The 26,823-nt window shown below is 35.0% G+C and overlaps 2 protein-coding genes across 3 annotated transcripts in view; both read left to right on the forward strand.

Moving 5' to 3' along the window:
- Positions 1–10,688, forward strand: part of LOC142354904 (costars family protein ABRACL-like) — a 33,891-nt gene extending 23,203 nt beyond the window's left edge. The window contains exons 2-3 of the mRNA XM_075407265.1: positions 6,702–6,922; positions 10,375–10,688. Of these exons, the coding sequence (XP_075263380.1) occupies positions 6,718–6,922; positions 10,375–10,418 (249 nt within the window). The 5' untranslated portion in view covers positions 6,702–6,717 and the 3' untranslated portion in view covers positions 10,419–10,688. The remainder of the gene's footprint in view (positions 1–6,701; positions 6,923–10,374) is intronic.
- Positions 5,217–26,823, forward strand: part of LOC142354619 (rho-related BTB domain-containing protein 1-like) — a 71,804-nt gene continuing 50,197 nt past the window's right edge. The window contains exons 1-3 of one of the 2 annotated variants that reach the window (XM_075407065.1): positions 5,217–5,865; positions 21,374–22,204; positions 22,545–23,249. In XM_075407065.1, coding sequence (XP_075263180.1) covers positions 21,387–22,204; positions 22,545–23,249 — 1,523 coding nt within the window. In that variant the 5' untranslated portion in view covers positions 5,217–5,865; positions 21,374–21,386. Of the gene's footprint in view, positions 5,866–16,340; positions 16,514–21,373; positions 22,205–22,544; positions 23,250–26,823 lie in introns of those variants that run through there. The other variant, XM_075406991.1, reaches the window with a different exon arrangement.

Here is a 26,823-nt window from a genome sequence, read left to right on the forward strand (position 1 = left end):
AATAGAGATTTTAGATCTTTTGTTTTGTTTCTGACAGAGCGCAAATTATGCAGACAAAATTGTTGTGCTCTGTTTCTTTATTTTGTCCTTTGCTTGAAATGAGGACGGCATTAAAATTTTATTTGGATGTACGTTTTGCCAATCACGGTCGGCTTCATTCATAAAAATTGTGGCACCGTAAGGTTTGCAGGCGTATAATCAGGTAACTCAATTTTCTGTTCGTTGAAATGAACTACACATTAAAAAGACTTCAATGAGTTTTGACTTCATAGTTTGGCAAATATGAAGCAACTCAAGGTTTGTTCCTGCACAATACTCGGCCCTTTTTGATGTTGTTATGTCCTGACACAATCGACCTTCATATAAATGACAACGTTTTGGGCTTTTGTTGGCACCCTTGATAACTGCTGATTTCGTGAGCGTTCCTGTTTCCATCTCCTTGATTACTTTTCTTTTTCTCAGTACAGTTTCAAATTGAAATTCACTTTCCTTTTTGTGTACGATTGCACTGTGATAACTAAATGGGCTCTCCTCTTATTTCTGATTGGTCCACTTTTTGCAGTTTTTAGAAAAAGGAAGTCCGGCTTCTTTATCAACGCAATCTTATTGCGTAGCATTGTCACCTCGCGGATCACAGACTCAATATAATCAAAAGTTTTCTCAACGGCCGTAAATTTGTCCAGTGCAGATAGCTCTGCTCTGAATATAGAAGAACAAACATTATATGACGAGTGAATAATTCCTTTGATATTTGCGGTGCCTGAAACTCCCAGACAACCAGAGTGGAAATGGTTTTTTTATAGTTGACACAAAAGTGCTCGCGTTGCACGGCTTGTTACAAATAAATCAGTGAGGTTCGGGCAGTGACGGCAGTGGGGGAGGCCCACAATTGTAGCTCGGTATAAAAGGGAGGCCTGAGGGGAGTGGCCGTTAGGGGCCTCTTATGATTAGTCAAACAAACGTGCAGAACACTCGAACTAAGTGTTTGACTGAGAAAAAACACTTAATATGACTATGAAAATAATAACACAGCAAAGGAGATACTGAGAACTCTGTCGCCAAATCTGGACGCTAAATATGGAATTGTTGATAATTGTCGTATAAAATATTCCTCCAGAATCTAAATTCCCGGTAATTGGGGCTACTCAAACTTAGTCCCGCCTCTGACACCACAGTACATAACTTTGGAAGAGCTGAAGCAGATTGTTTTCCAAAAAGCCGGCTCTCATGTCAGTCTAATACTTGAGTGTCAGCTCTCAGCCGCGGTATTCGTCGCGCGTGTTTATTTTCAGTTTTTGTTGTCTGGGTCGCAATGCCTCTACGCTAATCAATTCTTCGGTATCGTTTCACTGGCCAATGATTTGCCAATTAAAAGCCCTTGACGAACCACGCCATTTGCTAACGGGCTGCCGGAACGCTGAAACCTTTTTTTGGTGCTTTCTCTTCCTCCTTGTATTATGGCGGGAAGTCTGACCAACGTAGGTAGATTCATAACCTCTACAAAAAATTTCATATTCCACGTAAGATTTCAGGTTTTTATCGGAACTCAACTTGAGCGAAAGCAAACAAGTCACATTTTCCTTGTCGTAAAGGTAATTTTTAACCGAAAAATTTTTTGCAGTTTTTTCAAACGCACGCGTAAATTCACTCTGTATTGAAATAAAGTTTTTTACACAAATGCTTCTGTTTTGGTAGACATAGAAATGGCTCTAAGGTGCCTCTAATCAAGTTACCACGCCCCAGATATACAAGGATCAACATTTAAAAACCCGTTTAAATTTGGCTGTGACGATGGTCCAATTTAAATGTAACTAAAAATGATACTGCCAAGTAGACTGCCTAGTAATGGTCGCATCTTTGGTAGTCATATTGGCAAACATGTAGATGAAATCTTTCAAAGACAAACTAAAAGAAGGAAGATGGATTCCTGAGCTAGGCTTAATGTAAGATCCCAATTAGAGAAATGCACCGATTGTTGAAGATAGTTAGTTCGGAATAATAAAAGAATTGAATGCGAACAATGCAGAAAATTGTTTCATGTGATGTGTCAGGAAATGAGCAGTAAAGAATTAAAAAAGGGTGGTGGATGTGGTCTGGTTTTGTAGTCAGTGAAACAATTTACCCTTACAGGAACTCAAGTTAGGGAGAAGATTCCTTGCCCCATATGTTGACGATATTGTATGTTCTACAAAATGAAAAAATGGAGAATTGCTCAAAGGATTAACGCATTGCATAAAAACTCTGTTTTTATTAGAAAAAGTAGATGCAATAGGCGAACTGGCTTTGTGACATGAGTATATATAAATATATATATATATATATATATATATATATATATATATATGTTTATATACGTGAACAAAGACAAAAATCATGCAATGGTACCCTAAGCCTACTGATACCTCTAAAATTTTGAACTCTCGCGGTTGTGCTGATTGCAACGTAAGAAAAACACAGTACACAGCGCTGTGCATAGGTTTTTACTTTGCACGATTAATTTGAAACGTTTTGACGAGGCACTTAAGACAAACTATGTTGTATGGTTGAAAAATCAGTACCCTAAAAATTGATATGCAAAAATTGTAAACGGGATTTTAGAAATGCGAAAAGGAAACAGAAAGCCTCAAATACCGCTCTAAAGATACACCAAGAGGAAGTCCCCACTTTTTTAATGCAATACATAAGCAATTTAAACGTGCAATTGAAACAATACCTACAAATATATCTCGGGTAAATATTATTTTGACGACTAAGAAAATGAAAACTTCCTTACCTTCCCTGAAGTCAAGTTCTATTAAAATCTTAAATCTCAGGTGATTTATAAAATTTCTTGTAGAGGATGTGAATCCACCTATGTTTGTCAGACTTGCCGTCATGTTACCACGAGAACGACAGAGTACCAGAAACTTCAATCACCGGTCGGGCACCACGTTAGCAACTGATGTGGGTCGTCAATGGCTTTTAATCCGCGAATCATTGACCAGTGCAGCGACACTAAAGAATTGATCACCATGGAGGCATTGCTCATTAGGCAACAAAAACTGAACATAAAAACCTTCGACTAATAACGTGGGCGGGAGCTGACACTCAAGCATTAGTCTGACATGTGAGCCAGCTTGTTGGAAAACATTTTAATGAACAAAGTGTGTAAGGAAACAAAAAGGCACGCTACTCTAGGGAAACATTAAATAAAAACGTAGCGACGTTTCGAAAGTGGAAAACTGCGATTTTCGAAAGTTCTAAAAATTGGAGTTAAACAAGTTGACAAATTCCAAGAATCTCAAAAACTGTAATCTTTGTGATGATTGCTGATATTTTTCATCTTGGTTGAAAACACTCATAGAGTAAATTTTATATCCTGATGATAATAAATATTGCGAAAACGGTCGTTTTTTAATATTTAGATTTAGACTAATTGGCTTTTAATTTCTTGTATTAAGCTGATACAGAATTAAATAGCCTCCCGGGTGCACGGGAGACCATTTAATAAGTTTATCACAACGATTGAACGAAAAATGGAGCAATTAAGGGACTGTAATTTAGTATCCCAGAAGTCAGTTTGTACCCTTTATGCGGTTGAAAATTTTGCGTTGACTTCTTCCAAACTAATATTAACAAGTGCTCAAAAATTTAAATTTTTCAAGTTTTTGTCAACTTTGAAGTAGTCCTGTCTAGCCTCACCCGTGGTAGTGGGTGAAAATGAAACGTTTGTGGGAGTTTCAAAGCAGTCCGTGAGTACACAAAGGTGCTGGGATTATATGCAAGGCTGGTTTTTCTTCAGCCAAATTTTCATTATTTGTTCACGCATCGCATAGAAAAAACACCATTTTGTAGTCCTCACGATCTAGTTCTGATTTTTATTTAAAAAATTTATCAGAAATTTAAAGGGAAAACTTCAAATTTCAAAGGAAAAAATCAAGATAAGATCGAGAAACTTGAGATAAAATCAAACAGAAAATTTAGGAGGCTTTCTCTGGTCAATTATTTGCATATCAATCTATTTAATAACTTGTGCGTTTTCAGGAAGCTGCTCGTTGTATCGCTTCAGGTAGCGACTACTCACCAGTTCAATCTAGTCTACTTGTAAAAAAATCAAACTGCGCGAGGTCTACTTGTAACTCCTCATCAAGAAAAATGGACCTATTGCAGACGCTAGTATTATTAATATCATAAATAGCTATTTTTCTGGAGAACTGAGTTTAATATATTCATGTCATGATGTTGCTCAGTTAATTTTTGATTAATGTACCTTCCTCGCCATAGAAGTACGATAGGTCTTATTATTAAGCTTTCGGTTGGGGCTTCTAATGTTTATAAATTTCTATAGTTTGATTTTCCTTGACGTTTATACACATTAGTAAATTCTGTCTACCTTGTCGGTACTGCAGAGAATCCTGTTATCACTTAGATGATATCCTTCAATGGCAATTTGATGATATCTTCAATAGATGATTTCCTTCATTGTTTTGTACTATCTCATAATTGCTAGAACTTCACTACAACAGATACCACTTTCTTAGATTTAACCACAATTTTCAGTATCTCACAACGTATAATGGAACACGGTAAACTAATGATAATAGAATGTCTGGGGAACAGTAATAGTTGATAATAGTTGAATCAGGGGGGGGGGGGGTCTTTCTCATTATAGGCCCCCCCCCCCCCCCAGCTTAGTGGTCAGATAACCTATAGCCCCCCCCCCCCCCAACATGGTGATTATACCATAATGGGGGGGGGCTATAATTTCATGGGGGGACTATAATGGGAAAGACCCGAATCAGGCTTGTATTTGGCAAGATTTATAATATGTTAGGCCTTTTCATAGCTTCTTTTTCTTATCCATTTTTTCTGACGGTCCACGAGGTCATTCAGAAAAAATCAAATCGTGCGTAGTGGTTATCAATTTGAAAGATTTGATTGCCAAACCTGTGTACCGCCAAATTGCCTCAATTTAATTTTTCAAATATATCGTAGTATGTGCGAATGAATCCGTGGTATTAATTAGTGGACCTGCTGTAATCGGCAGTTCCTTTATTTGAAATTCATTTTCCTTGTTTAACATAGGGATTAGCCGTGAGCGGTGCTCTTTCATTCAACTAACACTGGTATGAAGGGCGGAGTGGTATCGTCTGTCGTTTATAAATTTTAATTGGATAAGTAATTGAACGATGGCAGAGCTTTATCCTCCGTCTATTTTTTCCGCTAAAGTCTCAACGAGTGGGAGGGAAAAGGATTTATTGCGTCTTCATGTGGCGTGACGTCAAATACTCGTCAATATAATTCCAAATGAAGAGCCTTGTGCTTGTTCTATTGTCTGAAATTTAATCAATTCCCCTTTTTCATCCTATATTCTATTTTGCTCAACCTCATTTTCACAATGCCTTACCCACATGCGTACCAACCATTACCCTACAATCTTTCGCCTCACTTTCCTCATCCAACTGTTTTGTCTCGAGTCCGCTGTTTTAGCTATTAGCATCTACCTCTTTCACGTACTTATTGATCTTCAGGCTTAACCCTTGTTCTATTTTCGAGCCTAATGCCTCCCTCTCTTTTTTTCCTCTCAATACGTTCGCTCTCAATTTCCTTGCATCCGTTCTCTTTAGTTGCATTTCAGTTTAATATAGTCTTGCTGCTTAATTTGTGTTCAATCGCATGTACTCACATCGCACACTTGATCTTTCTTTGAACTCTGTCTGTCAGACATACTTGTCTGTGCCCATATCCCCCAGACTATATCAAGCAATATCACATTCCTCTTCCCGTTAATTTTTTCCGTTGTGCTATCGTTTTGAGACAGATGAAATACTGATGTTATCAGTGACAAGTGGCTTTGTTTCTCCGAGATCTTCTACAGATTTGAAGGTTAGCGTTCAACTGATCAGAATGTGATATTTAGTCGTTTAAAGAAATGATTTTTCCGCTGCTGTTTCTTGAACGCAAATCTAATTTTTTTTAAGAAAATGAACAACTACAAAAGCAAAGCTTTTTTATCATGAAGAATGGAGTATTAGCTGAACAAGTGATCTGCAAATGCCGTATATGTCTTTTTAATTCGAAATTTCTTGAGTGTTTTTTTAAGCGAGCTTGGATACTTAGGAACGCAATTAAATGCGGCTCAGGGATTTAAAGATCTTTTGATAGATTACGTTTTTACACTGTTTTACAGAGTTCGAAATACATATTCTACGTTTTAACCTGAAATATATCTCAAAACCAAAAATTTTTATTTTCAATCCTAAGTCTTAATTAAATTCAGGATGCAATTGAGTAGTTTACCTGTAGTCTCATTTTGAAAAAATTATATCCCGAATATTCTAATGTTAATATTTGGCCAATGTGTGGTACCGCTGTTTTGCTATTTGTCAAAATGTTTGTAGCATTTGCATTTTTCTAAAAATCATTTTGGATATCTTTTAGAAAGTTTATTTTTGAAATTTTTCACATTTTTTTTTGAATTTGGCAAATTTCTGTGAGAAAGGAAACTTGTTTTAGAGGAAACTTCCAGGATTCCAATTTTACTTGCTGATTTAAGGTATTGGCGATAGAGTATCAAACTTCGGAAAATTGAGATCAGCTTAAGTGGCCTACAGAATTATTTCGAGTCTTTGAGTTTTCTCATTATTGGGATCATCTTGCTTTCTTTCTAATTTTAGTATGTTGGCTGATTGTTATCTGTTCATTTAATAATCGCGTTTTTCAGTTATATTGGTTAAGATGAATGTAGAACACGAGGTGAACTTATTGAAAGAGGAAATGAAGAGACTCGGAGAGCCGAACGCAGATGGCCAATTCGTGGTTCCTTTTGGTGTGCTCTTCAATGATGACAAGTGTGCTAACTTGTTCGAAGCTTTAGTGGGAACTCTTCGGGCTGCCAAGAGGAAAAAAATTGTAGCCTATGATGGCGAGATGTTATTTCAGGGTATTTAAGCAACAGTTCATCAGACCACAGTTTTGAACTCTAAAATTGTTTTTAATAGCCGCGAAGCGATAGCGGCTAATATTGGGGACATCGTGGTTTTTTACAATTCAAAGAATTTGAATTTTATTGGGGCGCTGTCTTTTTTTTAAGATCTGTTCACACATTTTCATGATTTTTGAAGTCAAATTGGAGTAGTGATTTTGGTCACGCCGAAACAGCAAATGGAGCGAAAAAGCTAGTGGTTTTGCGGCGTGAATTGTTTTCGATCTAATTTTAAAGTAGAGTGAGAAAATGGTGTTTGAACAAAAATTCGGTTTCTCGGTAGTGGTTTTTTGTTCACATGCGGCAATTTCACACTGATTTTTACTGTTTTTTCGATTTTTTGGATCGTATTTTTTTCTAAATGGTTTTTCCAATCCATTCACAGCTCATTGTAGGCCTAGTTTTTTGTTTGAATTAAATTTTCATTTCTCGCTAGTGGTTTTTTTTGTTCACAAGCGGCATTTTGACATTGATTTTCTGTTTATTTCTTTTTTGTTCTGATTTTTTTAAAAATGGTTTTCTCAATTCACTCATAGTCCGTTCTAGGTGTACTTTTTCTGTTTAGTTAATGAAAATTCTTTGAATTGTACGTCAGGACTTGTCCTGCTATGTTTTTTTAATTTGTCGTCTCCATCGATGGTTCTTACGACCTGACTTCTTGGAATTGACTTTTTCAATGACTTCAGTGACCTCTACTGCTTTGCGGTTAAGTTTTTTTTTTCGTGACGTCATTTTTGCTTTTAGGTCAATTGCGTGACTTACCTCACTCAAAAAAATAACTTCTGAACTTATGGAACTTCAAATTTTATGAACATATAGTAGTTAATAGTGTGCATCTAAGTAGTGCCAAACTTATATACCCTCATTGTTGATTATTAGTCTTGAGTTTTGGATTTCGAATATCATTTTTGAAAGTGCTTTTTTCGGGCTTTTTCTTTATAGACCGTATGTGTCATAAAATTGACAGTCCGAATATAACCCAAAAAGTCTAGTGGTCTATCAAAGGACTAGTGGTTGATCTTTAAATCTTAATGCTTTAGTTGTTTCAATTCATGGAAGGACAAAAGCGTCTATCGCGGCTATTTTCCGGCAATCTGCCGGCTATGTTCTCTGCTGTTTTCATGCATTCAAAAAGTTTTCATGGCGCGGTGTTTCTTGGCACGTCTTGACCATTGTGTATGTACTGAGTAATTAAAGCAATGAGTGATCCTAACAGTGCTAAAAATGTACACGTTTAAGGGCATTTCGAGGCAGTTTCATACTCACGTTTAGGTGCGTTGCAAAATAGTTTAAAAATTAGAATTAATTAGTGGTTTTTATTGTTTGATATAATGAGAACTCTGATTAAAGGCATTGCACAACTTTTTTCGCTGAGAAGTCGGCAAAATTTCTTCGAATGACATTTTACAGAAATAAACAAACAAAACTCAATCCTATATTTTAGTTGCATCTTATGATTGGGGCACATGTCTATGTGATCCTTATCAGGAACGTTAACCTCTGGGCTGTTTGAGTTTTTGCCACGCTCGCCTTATAATGAGAGTCCGCGTGTCTTATCGAGCGTGTTGTTGTGTTTTAGTGAATGCACAGTTAAAAAAGTGAATTTTTCTACTGAATAATAATCCGAGGGATTAATATAATTACTACAAACTTCATTTGAGAGCAATTAAACAAATTAAAGCGGAAGAAATACAAAATAAATTTTGAATTTAAAATAGATAAATAAAGTGAGAAAAGGACTGAAAGAGAAACTGATTAACGAGAGAATATCATTAAAACTTGCCTTGCTTCAGGCAAGTTTTAATGATAATCTCTCGTTAGTCGTTTTCTCCTTCAGCTATTTTCTCACTTTATCTATTGTAAATTCAAAATTTTTGTGTTTCTTCCGCTTTAATTTGTTTAATTGCTCTCAAATGAAGTTTGTAGTAATTACATTAATCTCGTGGTATTTTTAATAAACCGGATAAACAGGCAAAGGAAGGGCGGTATTAAATCCCTGAGCAGATCTCTTAGATTTTCAAGTTTTGCTAGTCTCTATATATGCGATTCACCGAAACTGTTGAAGAGACATAAATTCATGATTTGAAGGGCGATTGTTAGAGCTCGACTCTCGCCATTCCACTCACCCTCCCACACACGCTCTACCCAAATTGACTTTGTTGCACTTGACTCAGAATTCGCGAAATATTTAATAGCTCCTATTCGCAATTTATTGCAGTTAAAGTCAATTATTGGAGCTTAAATCATCACTACAACCAACTAAAAGTGCTCGGATCATTTGTCCCATTTTGTCCCATTTTTTCATCTTTTTCGTTTATCTTTTGTATTTCGGCATTTGAGCTTTCTTGTTTTTGCACGTTTTGTTTTGTGTTTTGAGATTTGCCTTGTTGATTGTGTTATCTGTTTTTTTTTTAATTTTCATTGGTTTTTACCACTACATGTTTTCAAGAGCCATGAAAAATGAAGTGCTCAAAAAATTTGACCTGATGGAACGTTTTCATAATTTGTCTGCAAATTAGTGACACTAAGGAGGGTGGTCTCTTGCTCTGTTCTCGTAAGGTTTCTTGAAAGGAGTGACGAAATCAGTCCTATAAATTACTTTATTTTTACTCCTCTTATATGACTTCGGTAAATTTTTATACAAATCTTTAGTTTCCTAATCAGTGGAAAAGTTTTTTCTGCTTTGTTTTTATTCCCGAGAAATGCTTTGTTTTGATGGTACATGCTATGTAAAGAAAAAACAATAATTGCAAACAGCGATTTGAATTATAGTACTGCTATGTACTACTGCAATAAGCTGATTCCACTGTGTTGATCGAATTTACCGGGACTTATTTACTAAAACAGATTTTCAAAGTTCATACAAATTGAACTGGGAAATTTTTGTGGAAAATAGCGAAGAAAATTTGATGACCATTTTGGCTGCAAATTGGATTTCTTTTGGATAAGAATTTGTTATTGTTCCCTCCGGTTAGTTGTAGAGTTTTTTATCTTAACAGTTATGAAAAATTATCTTCTACTGTTTGTCTTTTTTGACAATTGCTCTTTTCTTTTCAGTCTTTTCTACTAAAATATTTGAAGGAGCCGATGGTGTAGTTGTTTTTGCATAGCACTAATCTGTAAAATGATAAAAAAAAATGCTTAAGTTTTCAACTGGGAGTGAATTCTTGCATTTCTGTATATTATGGCACTTTTTCAGCTAAGTGGGTCAAGATGTTAATCTGAATGCATGATTTATGATCTCAGATTTTGAACCCATTGACCAAAATTTTCGCAAATTTTTAGAACAATTTTTACTTTACGTATATAATATTGTTCTTAATTATGTTAAATATTTTCCAAAAACTTCAAATTGAAACCGTTGTTGAAAAATTAATTGTTGAAAGAGTGAAAGATGAACTGTTGGACAGGAGTGCACGACAATGTACCGATAACACTGTTGCAAGCAGAATAGAGTACAGTCATCAATACATTCATCTATATGAAAGCTACTTTCAATTCCTTCTGATTCGGTCGATCCATCATAATTGTGTGCTGAAAGCATGTAAAGTGTAAATAAATACATTTCTTTTCATATTCGTTTGTCAGATGAATATTTTTATACTGTGTATTTACATAAAGTACATGAATAATATGACAAAATTGATGATGATATATTATTTGATATCATTGCTTTAGATTTGAACGATAGAGTCCAATAAATGTTTCTTTTCGGTGTTTTAAACGTAAATATGTGCGCTTTCTTTTTCGATGGAAAGTCCATTGAGTAGAATAATTGACTCCTTCCATTTCTATTTGAGTAGAAACTTGCGTAGATATGTTGTTTTAGATCTGCACTGCCGTTTTTCTACGGTAATTATGTCCAGAAGTCAATTGGAGATTATATTCAGAGAATATTTCATGCATTGCGCTTTTATGAAATATTGTGCTTAGTTCATGTTTAGTGGTTGTAAACTTTGCGATTTTTCTTAATAGTTCAGTATCTTTTTTAAAGACCTTTCCCTCCCATTTTTACTTAACATCTGTTTAATTTAGAGTTATTGGCTCGAATAGCAATTGTCTCTGTTTAGTTATCGCTGCGATTAGTTGCTCTCAGCTTATAAAAGGTATTTATCAAGAATATTGGCTAATTGTGCTGAAGTATATTTTCATCTACTTCGCTCTGACGCCATTTGTCGTCGGTAGCTTCTTTATTCCCGTGAATAGTTGATTCATCCATTCAACGAACAGTCTTATTAGCATGTAATCGCTGAAACACAATCAGGCGAGAAGGGTCGAAAATGTGTTATAAGAGCAAAAGATTACTCTTTACTCGTGATCTAATTATGCTACAACAGAGTCGATGATCGCCTGTAGTTCTAGAACAATTGGCAAAACGTTAGTCGGTTTCTCTCGAATTAAGTTTGATGCAATTATTGTAAACGTGACTTTTTATGTATATTAAATATTTGTTGGTCCGTTTTCTTCTAAAATATTGCTCGACCCTCCAAAGATTTACTTTCGAAAGCTCCTTTTGTGACTTTGAAGGATCAAAGAAGAATTGTCCAAGATCCCATTTTTGTATTTTCAATTTTCATGACATTAACCAGAACTACCCAGAAACATCAATTAGTTTTTTTTTGTTTTAGATCCGTCTTTCTTGACTTTTATTTTATTTTAATTATTTGCGATAACAGATCAGACAAGTTTTCAAGTTTTCATAGATTTGTTTTAGGTGGTGGATAGATCTCAATTGACAATTAGTTTAATCTAGAGTTTTTGAAAGTTACTTTGGAATTGTTTGTTTTTGTTCACTAATAGAAATTGTTTTTGTTCAAATTTTGTCTCTATGGCCTCAAATTATATTCTTTTTTTCTCTCATTTGCTGTTGGTTTGTTCTTGAGGTTTACCCTAGCAGCTATTGTTTTGCAAACACGAAGTATTTTTAACAAAAGCATTTTTCCTTTTGGTTTTCATACTCATGACGCACTATATTTTGGTTTTTTCTTCTCGTGACTTTCTCGCGAATTGTACTAATTGCGATGCATTTTTAATTGGTACATATATGCTTTTATCTGAATTGTTGTTTGGACAATTAATGAGTTTGCTGACTTGGACATTGAAAGTTTTCATTGAATTTTTTGTATTTTTGTCCTTATTTTATGTTGTTTTGTTACTAAGTTTCAATAGTAAAAGGTCTTGTTGAAATTTTCACTAGTTCTAAGTAAAACTAAATACTTTTCTCATTGTATGTGTATATAGTTTATGGCCTTAGTTACATCTACACTATCTGTTTTTATAAAATTGTAGTAATACTTCGAGATTTAAAGATTTTTCTGTGGTGTTATCACAGTCTGAGTAATTCTAAGTCTCGTTGATTGCCGTAGTTGAATAAAGGGTTTTAAATGTTTTGAGTTCAAATCCAACGTTTTTGGCAATTCCTAAACTAAACCTTTTTAAAAAAATGGATTGAATTGTGTGCTGTTTTTATTTTTGTTTTTTTTTGCCCTTCAGTCTCAATAAAGTCCGAATAAGTCAACATTGAGTCATATCTGATTCTGAATTTCTCTTTCAATTGATAGCCTGTCATTGGGATAAAATTGTTGACATTTAATTTTGTAAAAATTCGGAGAATTTTCGAGTTCTGTCTAAATTTGTTTCACTCATTTAGTTTTTTTGGCTAAATTTGGTTTTTCTAATTTGTTTATGGATCGTTCTTATTGATAACGAGTCAAAGATATGTAATTGAGACTTTTGAATGAGTCCGTTTGACAATGAATGGTTTTAAAATTTGTTTCAAAACTAATAACCGATTTTGGAGAAACTTCAATGTTGTTTTATCGACTCGTAAAATTATTTTATTAGCAAGATGTCGAAACTGCTTCATACTCAAATCTCTCTGCTCATGTTTTGTGGCTTTAGTTTATAGAGTTCACTATGAGGTCGTGTTGGGTCACCAAAATTTGTATTCCAGGATTTTCTTCCGTTTTTTCGCAAATGAGCGTTTAAATGATTTCATAACTGAATTGTTCGAACAAGGGATTGGTAGGTTAAAGGAGCAATCTTGATATAACTCACTCTTGACTTGGCTTCTGCCTACCTAGCGTGGGTAACCTTTGTTTGAGTTTGCATTATGTAATTTTTGTTAATTTTTTTCTCTGATCAAGTATTTTCCCAATACTGAGAGGTGCCGTTGAAGTTCGTTTTTTTAATAGTTTATGTGAATACTTTGAAAATGTTTGTTATAGTAAAAATTTTGAAAGTTTTGAGAGTTGACTTTTGATTTTTTCTTTTCTGTAAGTTTGTCAGAGTCCGGGTAATGAAAGATCTCATTGATTGCTGTAGTGAATTTATGAAACGCTTTGCGATTAGTGAGTTTTTTGCGATTAGTTTTAATGAATGGACACTATAGTTAAGCGATTAGTTTAAATGAATGGTTTACAAAAATTATGGGATATTGAGTTCTGACCTTTTCTGCTTTTTTGACATCTTATTTGTTAATATTAATATCTATGATTAATATCTGTTTTTTAATATCTTAATGATCAAACATTCATGCATATCTGAATTTAGTTTTTCTTTGATTGATAGCTAGACGCAAATATACAATTTATACCTTTTAATACTTTGACATTTTGAAGAGTTTGGTCAATCTTTCTTTTTCCACTTTTGATTTCTTTGGCTAATTTTGTTTTTTCGTTAGGTTTCCTAATTATTTTGCTTTTGAGAATTACAGTGGATTTTTTGCAGCGGCGTAATGAATACTTCTTTATGTGGTGGCAACGAATTAGTTCTATTTTGTTTCCCGAAAAGTATTCCATTTTTGAAAAATATTTGGCCTTCAAAATTTTTTCTCGACTCCTATATTTATCTGATTAGCAAGATATCCTAATTGATACTTACTCAGACCCCTCTGCTTGTGTTTATTAGTTTAAGGGTTTGGAATCCACTAAGAGGTCGTATTTGGTTTCCCAGATTTTGGTACTATTTTTTTTTCAAGTTTTATTAAAATTTTTACCAAAGTTTTATTCAGGATTTTTACGTTTGTGTATAATTTGATAACTAGTTTGCTAGGACAATCGTTTGATAAACTCTAAGTGCAAACAAGGCTTTCCTCAACCGCGACTTAGATCGTGATTGTATAGCTTGGGTTACCTCTGTTTGAATTTGAATTTGATCTTAATTTGCATCCTCAGTTTAAATTTATGGTGAGTGCAGAGCCCAAAGTCAAAACTAGACAGAGTTCTTTTTACTGAAGACCTTAGATTTTCAGATTCAGTTGGGAAATGGGATTTTCATGTATAGTGGAATTAGTTATGCATTTGATGTTTTTTTGAGCGTGAGAAATTGCACTAGAGTTGATTCTATGTCAGTCGATTCGTTTCTTTGGGTGTTCATTCTAATGAAATGAAGTTTGATCTCATGGGCATTAACCCTTTTTTTGTATAAACGTGACTTAAAATGCATCCAAATTTAAAGGCATTCTATCGCTGCTTTAATTGGCTGACATTTGGGACAAAAACGTGTGCCAGTTGGGTCGAAACATTATGCGCCATTGCATAGCGAGCCTCCTTGTCTGAGTGAAGCTCTAAACGAAAGATTTAGTATCTTTTTATGCACGTCTCAGGTTATTTTCTGGGTCAAATTGGAGAACTTAAGGATTGAAACCTGAAATTGATGTTTTATGTTTTATATTGGTTTCAACCCTCGACAATTTTACTTGATGTTTGTAAGGTTGGGTAATGGTAATGATAGTGAGGGAGAATTCGAATATTCAAAATTTATCAGCTAGTAGAAACTGCGGAGAGAGAGAGAGAGAGAGAGAGAGAGAGAGTGTAAGTTGATGATAAATCGAATCCACTATGAAGTAGAATTCGAGTATTCAAAATTTAGCTGATAGGAGAAACGAAGGAGAGAGAGAGTAAGTTTATATTAAATCGAATCCACTATTAGGTTGTATTTGGTTTTCCAGATTTTAGTGCCAAAGTTTTGCAATGTTTTATTCAGGATTTTTGCGTATGTCTATAATTTGATAACCAGTTTTCTAGGAACATCGTTTGATAAACTCCAAGTGCAAACATGACTTTCCTCATTCGTGGATTACGTGATTGTAGAGCTTTGTTTATCTCTATTTGAGTTTGAATTTCATCTTATTTTGAATCCTCTGTTTAGATTTATGGTGATCGCAGAGGCCAAAGTGGAAAGTAGACAGAGTTCTCTTGTTACTGAAAAGGCATAGCGTTTTCAGATTCAGTTAGAAAATGGGATAGTTATTGTTTTCATTTCAATTTTTCTGTTTAGTGGAATTAGTTGTGTACTTGATAATTTTTTTTTGCTTGAGAATTTGCATTAGCGTTGATTCTATGTCGGCTGTTCCGTTTCTTTGAGTGTTCATTCTAGTGAAGTGAAGTTTGATCTCATGGGTATTGACCCCCTTTTTGTATAAACATGTCTCTTTTTAAAATGCATCCAAGTTTAAAGGCATTCTATCTCTGCTTTAATTGGCAGACACTTGAGACATAAATGTGCGTCAGCTGGGTCGAAACATTGTGTCATCGCATAGTGAGCCTCCTTTTCTGAGAGAAGCTTTAAATGAAAGATTGTGTATCTTTTTATGCACGTGTCTCAGGTTATTTTCTGGATCAAATTGGAAAACTTAAGGAGTAAACCTGAAAATTTGAAATTTTATAGTCTATTATCGGTTGGTTTCAGCCCTCGATAATCTTGCTTGATGTTTTTAAGGGGGAGGGTAATGGTGAGAGATATGATGGTGAGATTCGAATATTCAAAATTTAGGTGCTAGGAGAAACTCAGGAGAGAGAGAGAGAGAGTAAGTTGATATTTGGTCGTCGATGTTTCCTTTTTCATATCTTCTTGAATTTATTTCCAAAGACAAAAGTTTTTTTCTAAAGCCTGTGAATAACTAAATAATAAGCGTTCAGAAATCTTATTAATGCTGAGATTATACAGTTGGTCATTTTTTATTCGAATGTAATATTGGCAACGAAACTTCTAAATCATTACGGGGCGGCGATTTGATGGCGGGTGCCAGAATGGTAAGATGCGAGACTAGCCAAGAAGTTTCATCATTACAAGATTTTAAAAATAGCTATGATCAACTGATATATTAACATGCTTTGTTGTACGATGCAAGTTTTGGCATTGTATTTTTTCCAGGAAAAGTATATAAATGTAACATTGATAAGAGAATAATCAAATTTTGACATGGTGGGCAGATTTGCTCTGTGCAAGAGACATCAATTAGGACTACTTTGCGTCTGACTGTGGGAAGAATGCTTGTCATATGCGTTTACATAGCGTTGAGATCAATCTAACTCAGAGTGTGTGTCAAACTAAGTTAGCAAATATGCAAATGTTTGTCAACTGTAGATTTTGCATCTTAAATCGGCTAACGTTTCAATTTAGCAAACCGTTCATCAACAATTCGTAACTTTGAGACTGAATTGTACTACTTTTGAATCGTATTTGCTCTAAGCCTTTGTTTTCTTTTGATTTGGCTGATAAACGAGCCCGTATACACTTTTGAATAACAATGGGAGCGCGCAACAGGTGAGTGAGTGAGTTGTAGAACCACCCATGCACTTCTTATTTTTCCTTCCTTTGAGAATCATTTTCATTGAAATGACATTGTGAAAAAATATTTGTATTAACCGCTATTTGTTTGCTTTCTACGCGAAAATTAAATCTCAAAAAGAACCATTTTAACTTGGATAGCTGCGTATGTTTTCGTACAGTTTTGGAAGAAAATTCATCTGTTGTTAGCCCAATTTTTTGCCTCCGCGTATTTATCTTGAAGTTTCCCTCCCAGTTTCTGCATCTGGTCTTTCTAAATTTGGAATCAAGAAGATTCCGTAAAACAACTTGGCTTATACCACTTTTGTGATAATTGTTGATGTGAGAATTTTGCATTCCATAAGTTTTTCAAAACCATGAAGTCAAGTCACATGGAAAACAACTTTTTAAATACCTCGAATGGTGAAGTTCATTTTGTATCAGTGTTACTTTTAAATGATACAAGTGTGATTGGGAATAGCTGTGCTTCACACAGGCAATGTTTCGATCTACCTATTAATTAACCGTTCTATTCACGGGCGAAGGGATATGAGAGTAGAGGAGACAAGGAGGCTCGGTAATGTGCGTTCGCACATAATGTTCTGACCCCTCTCATCCACGTTTTCATTTAATTGTCTACCAAATGAGGAGGAGATAGAAAAGTTTCGAACAATATACATATCGTTCAACAATCAATGGAGTGTAAAAATAGTCCTGAAAAAAGTTTGAGGGTCAGTGAGACCTGCCATTTATGAGAGCACTGGACAAGACAAACATAATCAAATAATAGCAAACATTAATTACGACCAAAACTCGATGTCTACATTTAAGAAAAACACAACAAAATAAAATGCAATCAGATAAAATCTGATTTAAAGTAATTAACCTGTACTTCATTAGATAAGATATGAGACCTATTAATAATGAGACCCGGAAACAGGTCGACAAAGAAACGCAAACAGGTCAAAGTTCAAGAATACGTTTCTATTTTTGAAAACAACCAACTTCAATTTGATTTAAACCAATACGTAGCAGCTCGGCTTAATAAGAATGTTAGACTATACCTCATAGGAAGCAATTGAGATCTGTCATTGTCCATAATATGTCAGACGACTACAAAAAAAATTAAATTCAACGAGAAAGCGAAGTCACAACCGTTAGTACCATAAGCTATTCATGAAAAACATTAATTATCCCCAGTTCCAACGCCATTTGGGCCATCCCATTAGTGTGATAATGTTACAAGGGAACAAAAAACTCGGAAATGGGCAAATACCCAAAAATCACTTTTTTATTTAATGAAAATGCGTACAAACAAAACCAAGAAACCGTTAGTTGAAAAGAAAACCATTATTAAGATTGGATCTTGGTTCACTAGAAAGTAGATGCGACCTGTTGTTACAAAGACTAAGTCGCAAAAATGACAGAAATAGGAAAAAAGCGACAAATCTCAAAAATCCACTTCAGCCATTAACTGAATACGGTACAACGATTCATTTAGGCAGCCTTAGAAACAGTTAAGGCTTTTCATTGTCAAGAATATGCCGCACAACAACAAAAAGGACGACAATTGAGGCAGAAAAAATTCTTATAATTTTTGCGAGAGAACGGTTTGCCAGACGTGAAACTGTAAGCCGTTCAGTGTAATCTGGAAGATTTTTTGCCGCTTCTTTCAATGTCAATTGGAGCTATCCTTAATGTGATAATTTAAAAAGGGAAAAAATTACAACCTCAAATATAGGCATTTATGCAGAAATCAAACCTTTATGAAAGTTCTTAGTAAGAAAGACAGGAAACCATTGGTTAAAATTTATTACTTCACTCGGAATAAGTTTTGCCGTGTATATTTTGAGACTAAGCTACACGAGAGCAGAAAAAGTAAAATTAAAAATTGACAAACTTCACTTACGGCCTTTCTAATGATAGCTGTCTCAAGTCTACGATGAATATATCGATGGGCCATAATTAAGTGAACAAGAAAACCATTTGAGTATATAGTTCCTCCCCGCACAATTGGGTCGGAATAACAAGAAAATTGATTAAAATTTTGACGTCCAAATCTAGAACAGAAAAGTTAAACAATTACGCAATTCTAAATGACCGTTAAAAATCGAAAAAATGCGTTCCTCTATGAACTTTTAAGCCGCAGCATTGAGTACTAACTTTGAATTTCTTGTCATATTGCAAAGATAAAACGAATCGAACGCAGAAGCTAAATTTTTTTGACAATGTTTTAAAATGTTTTTTAGCGGAAAATGATTTTTGAAAGATCACGAGAATTGCACTGTACAGTGTCTCTTTTTGAACTATTTTAACAGCTCTGAAGCTGTATACGCATATGGCAGTTTTTATCACTCGTTCTTGTCGCTCTTCATCTGCTCTCTTTTCGTGATCAGTTTATCATAATTGACTCACCTCACTCTCTAAATGAATTTAAACACTAAAATTAACGTGATTTAAGGTAACGAAATCAAGGTCAACAAAGGACTGCTATACAATGAAGGCAGTGCCTTTTTTATTTAAGCAATGAAACTTATAGGAAGAATCGGAAGCTTAATCAATCCATTTTTTTGTAATCTAGTGCAGTTTGTAGCTATAGTAAGCATTCTGCAGGGCATGTTGTTTAATAATCAGTATTCGACCAAGAAAGGGTTTAACAAAGCCAAATAGGCGAAAAACTGTTTGTTCTTTACAAAAACGGTTTCAAAAACGATTTCAAAGAGATAAATAGTCGATTGATTCCTAATATTATGACGTTCAAAGTCAAAATTACCTTGATCAATAGACAGCTAGTACATTTTGATGCTTATAAAATTCTAGGCTGAATTTAGGGTAACTGGACTTGGTAAAATCAAATTTAGCCTCAATATTCCCCATCCCCCCTCCGAATACACAATTGTTCGTTAATGTATTTGGTTTCGGAAATAAAGGACACGCTAATAGATCAGTTTTCAAATAGCTGTTTGTGTTTAACTTAGTTCTCTGTCAGAGAGAAATTAATTCAAATGAACAATTTTTGAGCAAATGAACAAATACGAGCAAATTTTCGTGCCGTTAACATAGTTGAATGGAATTGCCTCATGTGTTGTATATATCAAATCTATACTCAATATCAAAATCAGAAGCAGGTTCGAACTTGGAAAACTTTTTAATTGGCATATAATTACTTGAGTTCATTTAAACGAAAATTTTCAGGGAAGGAAAGTTTTAAACTAAATTTTTTGCACATTTTGGTTTGAGCAAAATCTGTTTAGAGTAAAACTTGTTTTAAATGTGCTTTATTCTAGACTAACTTTCATTTAAGAGTTTCAGGAGACGCATTTCTGTTAAATTCATCATAGGTGTATTTAAGCACATAGGCGTACACGAAGCGTGAAGATATCAAAATTGTGAGTTTTTAATTTGAATTCTGTTTTTTTTTTGTTGACGTATGATTAATTGTATAAAGTATTTTCATGGATATAGTCATCATTTAAAGTGCTTTTCAATTGTATTAATTTATTGCACTGCCAATGATTTTGAATGGGCAAAAGTGAGATCACAGAAAGCGGAAAGTTCATAAAACGCAAATAATTTTTGGAGGTTGGAGCAATGACACCATTGGGTTTTAATTGAGACATTTGAATCAATTTTGGCTGCTGGAGTAGGCAATTAATAAAAACAGTTCTTTTCCGGATTATTGGTTCTTTCGTCAAAATTTCAAAAAGTGAGCGGATGTTGGTTAGAGGACCTGACCACTATTAAAATCACTTCATTTTTTCTAAATATTGAAGACTTGATTTTGTTGCTTCACCAGTTAGCATGTCTTGAATCAGCGCTGTCGGAACTTTATTTGCAAACTTGTATCATCGATATTTGTTCTAGTTTGTTGATTCAGTGGTAACCAGAGGAGAAATTGACAAGGTATTTTTTCTGGATTGTGTAGTTGGATAAGATTGCGCCCAATCAACCAACTGAGGACTATTGCTTTGTTGGAGTGTTTTGTCGTGGAGAGGAATCTCTACCTCTAAATCTGGTCTTGCGTACCAGATATTTTTTTTCTATAAAAGTAACGAATAATAGGATTGGTCGGAAAGGTGTAGGATGCGCATTTTTTGCTAACGAAAACGAGAGCTTAATAATTGCAATTAATTTAAAACATGAGCAACCAAATATAACTGTCATTTGCCGCTCGCCAACATTTGCAATCCCCAAATTTTTAGAGCATTTTGAAACTTATCTGACTACTATCCATCTTTTCAAAGGGAATCACATGATGTGCGGAGATTTCAATATTGATGTTTTGTGGTCCACAGAACAGTCGATATATCAATTTGCTTAACTCTTTCAATTTGAATCTCCAGAACCATTTTGCAACTCGCGTATCAAACAATCAGCGAAAAATGTATTGACCACTTTCAGTGATAAACTTTTAGATGCAACACTATTAGAACTGAAATTTCAGACCATAATGCTCTATTGATCAGGAATAACAGCACAAAAAATTTGCTTCAATTTTTTATAGACACCTTAAAATAGGAAGAAAGTGGAAAATTTTTTAACTAAAAAAGATCAAAATTCAAGAACTGGTTGGAAAATTCTTCAGATTGGTTATCACCGTTTCAGAGGTCAAATAAATTTGCGACTGCTTTTTTTGGTGAAAATGTCTTATTTTTTGTGTGCTTGGAAATGTATGTTTTGAATCGTAAGTCATGATAGTCAAGATGTCAGTGCACATTTAGTTCCCAGTGAGAAATTGACAGCTGTCTGTTCTTGTTCCTCAATGGAGAACCTAGATTTCCTCCTTTTAATGTGCGCAAAAGGCCATAAGCGAGATATGAGATGTACATTTTTAATACTTATGGTTTCCGCTTTCAGTTGTTGCACAATTATGAGCGAAGAGCAGCCAACTCGCAACAGTTCTAATTCTCAAACCAGCAGTCGCAATGATGCGTATTCACGCTCTGAAAACGAAGCGGCAAGTATTGATTGGGACAATGTACACAGAAATGCCTATGAATCAATTCGTGATGGCGAAAACGCCATTATAAACAACCACAACCGATCCGGTAGAATTGGTACTGAAACTGATACCTCATACACTCGTCAAATTATTAGTTCTAATCATGGTGCTAACATGCAATCTTCTTCATCAAACTCGTCCAATCACAACCGTGCAAGTAGAAGTCCGTCAAATCATTTAACCAATCAGAGGGCAAGTCCAGTTTCGACCAATCAAATGTCTGGAAGAGTAGCAAGCAGCCCGCGTGCGAGTCCTATTCCGGTATTAATGAATACAAGACAAGCAACGGGCAATCAGGGAACGAGCACTTCCTCGAATGTGGCGTCCAATTCTACGAGACCAAATACATCTGTACCACAGCAATCGTCTGCAGTTTCACATGTGCCCTCGGGAACAAGTCGTCTTTCATGTGCATATGCGGACGAATATGATCACCCGTTACGTGAGAATATTAAAATAGTTATTGTGGGAGACAGTGGATGTGGGAAGAGTAAGTTGGCGTTCTCCCAGGCATGCAAAAGGACATTCAGTGAGAAGGAATTGAACAGCTGTTACGTGCCCACCATCTGGGCAATTGACCAGTACAAGCACAGGAAGGATGTGCAGGAGCTAGCTCAATGTTGCATTGATGGAGCACATGTATCTGTGAGGATTTGGGACACTTTTGGCGACCATTCTAAAGACAGGTAAACAAAGAAAGAATTTAAAGTCCTGAACAAAGCAAAAGCACACAGGCTCTATACCACACAAATGTATAAAGTCAAAAAGGAGAGTAAACGGGGTGAGGATACCCAAAAACCTCGTCCTTGTAAATAAATAGTTCGCGTGGGCTATGCATTGCCATTTTGATTATTTGTTTGACCAATGTACTGAAATTTGAGGCAACTTCACTTCAGGCAGGTTTTTGTGAAAATACTGAAACAAATTGTTTTAAATAACTGATTTCTTATAAGTTTCAAGTTGTTTCTGAGTTCGAACTCTTTTGATAGGCCTGCGACACTTGGAAATATTGATGTGACCTTTTAGGAACTTTGCGTATCAGAATGCGGATGTGGTGGTTCTCTGTTTCTCACTGTGTGACCGCACCTCAATGCATAATGTGAAAGCGAGATGGCTAAAAGAGATTCACCACTTTCTCAAGAATATTCCCGTCATCCTGGCAGGTACTATGCTGGACATGCGATGGAAAGATCTGAAACATCATAACAAATATCAAAGCAGGTTTAACAGGATTATCAATGCTGCCGATATCATTACTCCTGATGAAGCAAGAGACGTCTGTGAAACAGTTGGACTTCCTTACTATGAATGTACAGTACTTACTGGTCACGGAGTAAGCGACATTTTCGAAAACGCTATTAGAGCCGCCTTGATCTACAGACGCAACTCAAGGATGTACACAATGAACCATTTGAGGAAGGTGAGGGAACCGTTTTTACAGGCACCTTGCTTGCCACCAGAACCTCCGTACCCCCTGTTGGCTCAGCCTGTGCAATCAACTTACCTGAGCGAAATCTCATCTTTAGCAATTTCCGAGGAATCAGCTGATGTGGTTCTTTGCTGTGGGTCAACGAAGTTCTTCTGTCACAAATTGATTTTGGTGCAATCATCTGGGTTGTTTGCTGTCTTCTTTGAACAGCAGGCTGCCCTACAGAGTCTACTTTCTGATATGAGTGATACGGGAGGAGATAGTGACTTGGATTCTGAGCATAATGGTGAAAACCGAGACAAGTGAGTACAATTGAAACCCAACAAATAAATATTGTCTTGGACAAATATGTTCTAATCTTATTGTTATCAAATACAAAAACTGTGGTATATTTTTTGAAGGCTTTGTGTATGTTAGCGAATTTTGTTCATACTGAAAAATCTTGATGAAAATCGGGCGCAGAAAGGTGATTGACTATTGATGGTAGCGTTTGCGACCCATTCTAAAAAGTGCTCATTGGGTAGTGTACTGCTAGTGGCCGAAAATGTCGTCGCAAAGGCCAAATCTTTATACTGATTTTTTTTCTATCTAGATTGACAAGCATTTAGTGATGCGATTTGTGTCAAAGGGATCTCCCACAACAAAACGAGTTTAATTTTTAAAACCACTTATAAAATTTGTTTAATAGCCGCACAGCGATAGCTGGGGCTATTATTGGCCTTCTCTTTTTTAGAATTCAAAGAATTTGAATTGTATTGGGGCGCTGTCTTTTTTTTTTCGACTCGAAGAGTATTGGAGAAGTCCTTTTTTTAAATCAATTTTATGGGAGTGATTTTTGAAGCGGGAAATGAAACGCGTGAAAAAAATTGGAGTACTTTTGGTGCTGAACAAAAGTGAAGAGCGGAAAAGAGTGAAAAGAGAGTGGTTTTTGTTCATACCGCTGTTTTTGAGAGAGCGAAAAATTGATGTGTGAAAAAATTTTCTCTAAGCGAGCGAAATTTTTTTGTTCACGTGCGGCATTTGAAAGCAGTTTTTTGCAATTTTTGATGGTTATGAGGTTTGATTATGATATTGTATTAGTTTTAGGTTTGTTTTGATAGGATTTGAAGGTTTCAAGTAGTTAATTTAAGCTTAATGCTAATTTGGAGGTTTTTGATCAGTTTTGCTGATTTTCAGACGAAATTTAATGATTTTTTGCCTGTTTTTTTGTTTTAATGCTTTAAGTGGGATTTTAATAGAAGTTTGTTACTTAGGGAATATTCAGATACCAATTGAGTCAAGTTTGCTTGGTTTAAAATATGTATGTTTTTAGTAAAATTGACAGAAAAATTGAGAAATTTTGAAACAATTTTCTTATTTGTTTCTTTTTTTCTATTTTTTTGTTCAATTTGTTTTTGAATGCGGTTTCTATTCTTCCTTATTTTTTATGGCATTTGTGGAGGTTCAGGGTTCACGATAACTGTTCTATTTATTTAGTCATAAGTATGGACAATTTTCTCCTTCGAGTCGTTTCCGGAATTCTTCCGGCTATGTTTTTTTTTAAGATCTGTTCATACATTTTCATGATTTTTGGAGTCAAATTGGAGTAGTGATTTTGGTCACGCCGAAACAGGAAGTGGAATGAAAAAGCGAGTGGTTTTGCGGCGTGAATTTTTTTGCTCTAAATTTAAAATAGAGTGAGAAAACGGTGTTTGAACAAAAATTCGGTTTCTCGGTAGTGGTTTTTTGTTTACATGCGGCAATTTCACTTTGATTTTTACTGTTTTTTCGATTTTTTGAATCGGATTTTTTTTCTAAATGGTTTTCCCAATCCATTCATAGTCCGTTCTAGGTCTAGTTTTCTGTTTAGTCAATAAAGTTTTTTTGTACGTCAGGACTTGTCCTGCTATGGTTTTTTATTTCGCCGTCATGATTTTTGTTACGACCATATGACGTCACAGTCACTTTTTGTTCATTCGTTCATGCAATTTCAACTAAATTGCATGTGTGACGTCATTTTTCGCTCTTAGTGGAGTGAGTTTTTTTGCTCATTTGCCTGAGTAAATTTTTGGTGACACTTGACTTACCTCACTCTCAAAAATGACTTCCTCACTTTGAAATTGACTTTTATTTACTTAAATTCAAAGAGATAAGGTCAAATGGGTGTGTGTCACTCTAAATGAAGGTTATTTGAGATCAGCTAATAGTGGCAGCAATAACTTTTGCAGATTTTTAGTCAAAATATAACAGATCAGCCTTCAATGTAAAGACGAGTTTCTTGGTCTGTCTTTTTTACTGTTTTTTTTTAATACTGTCGGTCTACGAATCTATTGCGGCTATTTTCTGGCAATCTGCCAGCTATGTTTTTTTAATGGCAGAATTATTTTTAAGTATTTGATTTAATGAGCTTTTATCAGAAGTTCTGTAGCTTATATGTTTTGAACTAATGAGAGTTTTTACACAGCTTTCGTAACATTAAAGTAACGAATTAAGAGTTTGGAGTCGTCGTAAAAACTTTTTCTTACTTACCATTGGTTTAAAAGTATCAACGAATAACTAAATCCTACTTCAAAGGAGCTCATTATTGTCAATAGGAGCAATTACTAATACAGTGTCTTCGCACTGAGTGAGATCTGCAATTTGTTCATCTGGATTCAAAATAAGTTTAGATTAATTTAATTGAGCTCTGGTGGAGTATTACCCGCTATGGGCAATTCAGTAAATTATCGATAAGACAAATGATATTCCAAATTGATTTTTGGAATAAAATGATCTTTGAACAAACCAAAGCTCAAATGACAAGTCGTTCAAGAAGTTTAGTTTTTTTTTTATCTCGAGGCATTGAAAGCGTGGCTGAATTAAGTTTTGTCTTAATGTGCGTCTTCAAGAGACAGTTTGAAATCTGACGTTTTGATGTTACTGAGATTTCAGGCAGAATAAAAGACTGACTTTTTTTGACACGTACTTAGTGCAGTTCATGATCTGTTGCATTTTACCAGAAGAGTTTGCAATGGTTGCACTGAGTTTAAGCCTTAATCCCTGCTAAACTGGAGATGACAGTCTTAATTTGTTTTTAGTTGCTCTCGAACATAGTTTGAAGCAATTGCTGTAGTCGTGTGTCGTTCATGCAAAGTTTGCTAACACGCGACTGTTTTTCTAGAACTTCCAGTTTAAGCCTTAATCCCTGCTAAACTGGAGATGACAGTCTTAATTTGTTTAATAGCCGCACAGCGATAGCTGGGGCTATTATTGGCCTTCTCTTGGTTTTTTTTATTTCGTCGTCATGATTTTTGTTACGACCATATGACGTCACAGCCACTTTTTGTTCATTCGTTCATGCAATTTCAACTGAATTGCACGTGTGACGTCATTTTTCGCTCTTAGTGGAGCGAGATTTTTGTTCATGCGCGTGATTAAATTTTTGGTCACACTTGACTTACCTCTCTCTCAAAAATGACATCCTCAATTTGAAATTGACTTTTATTTACTTTAATTCAAAGAGATAAGGTCAAATGGGCGTGTGTCACTCTAAATGAAGGTTATTAGAGAGCAGCTAATAGAGGCAGCAATAACTTATACAGATTTTTAATCAAAATATAACAGATCGACTTTCAATGAAAAGACGAATTTTTTTGGTCTGTCTTTTACTGTTTTTTTAGACTGCCGATCTACGAATCTATTGCGGCTATTTTCTGGCAATCTGCCAGCTATGTTTTAATTGCTCTCGAACATAGTTTGAAGCAATTGCTGTAGTCGTGTGTCGTTCATGCAAAGTTTGCTAACACGCAACTGTTTTTCTAGAACTTCCAGTTTAAGCCTTAATCCCTGCTAAACTGGAGATGACAGTCTTAATTTGTTTTTAATTGCTCTCGAACATAGTTTGAAGCAATTGCTGTA

Source organism: Convolutriloba macropyga, chromosome 1 (assembly GCF_964194025.1).
Source record: "Convolutriloba macropyga chromosome 1, txConMacr16.3, whole genome shotgun sequence".
Taxonomy (NCBI): domain Eukaryota; kingdom Metazoa; phylum Xenacoelomorpha; order Acoela; family Convolutidae; genus Convolutriloba; species Convolutriloba macropyga.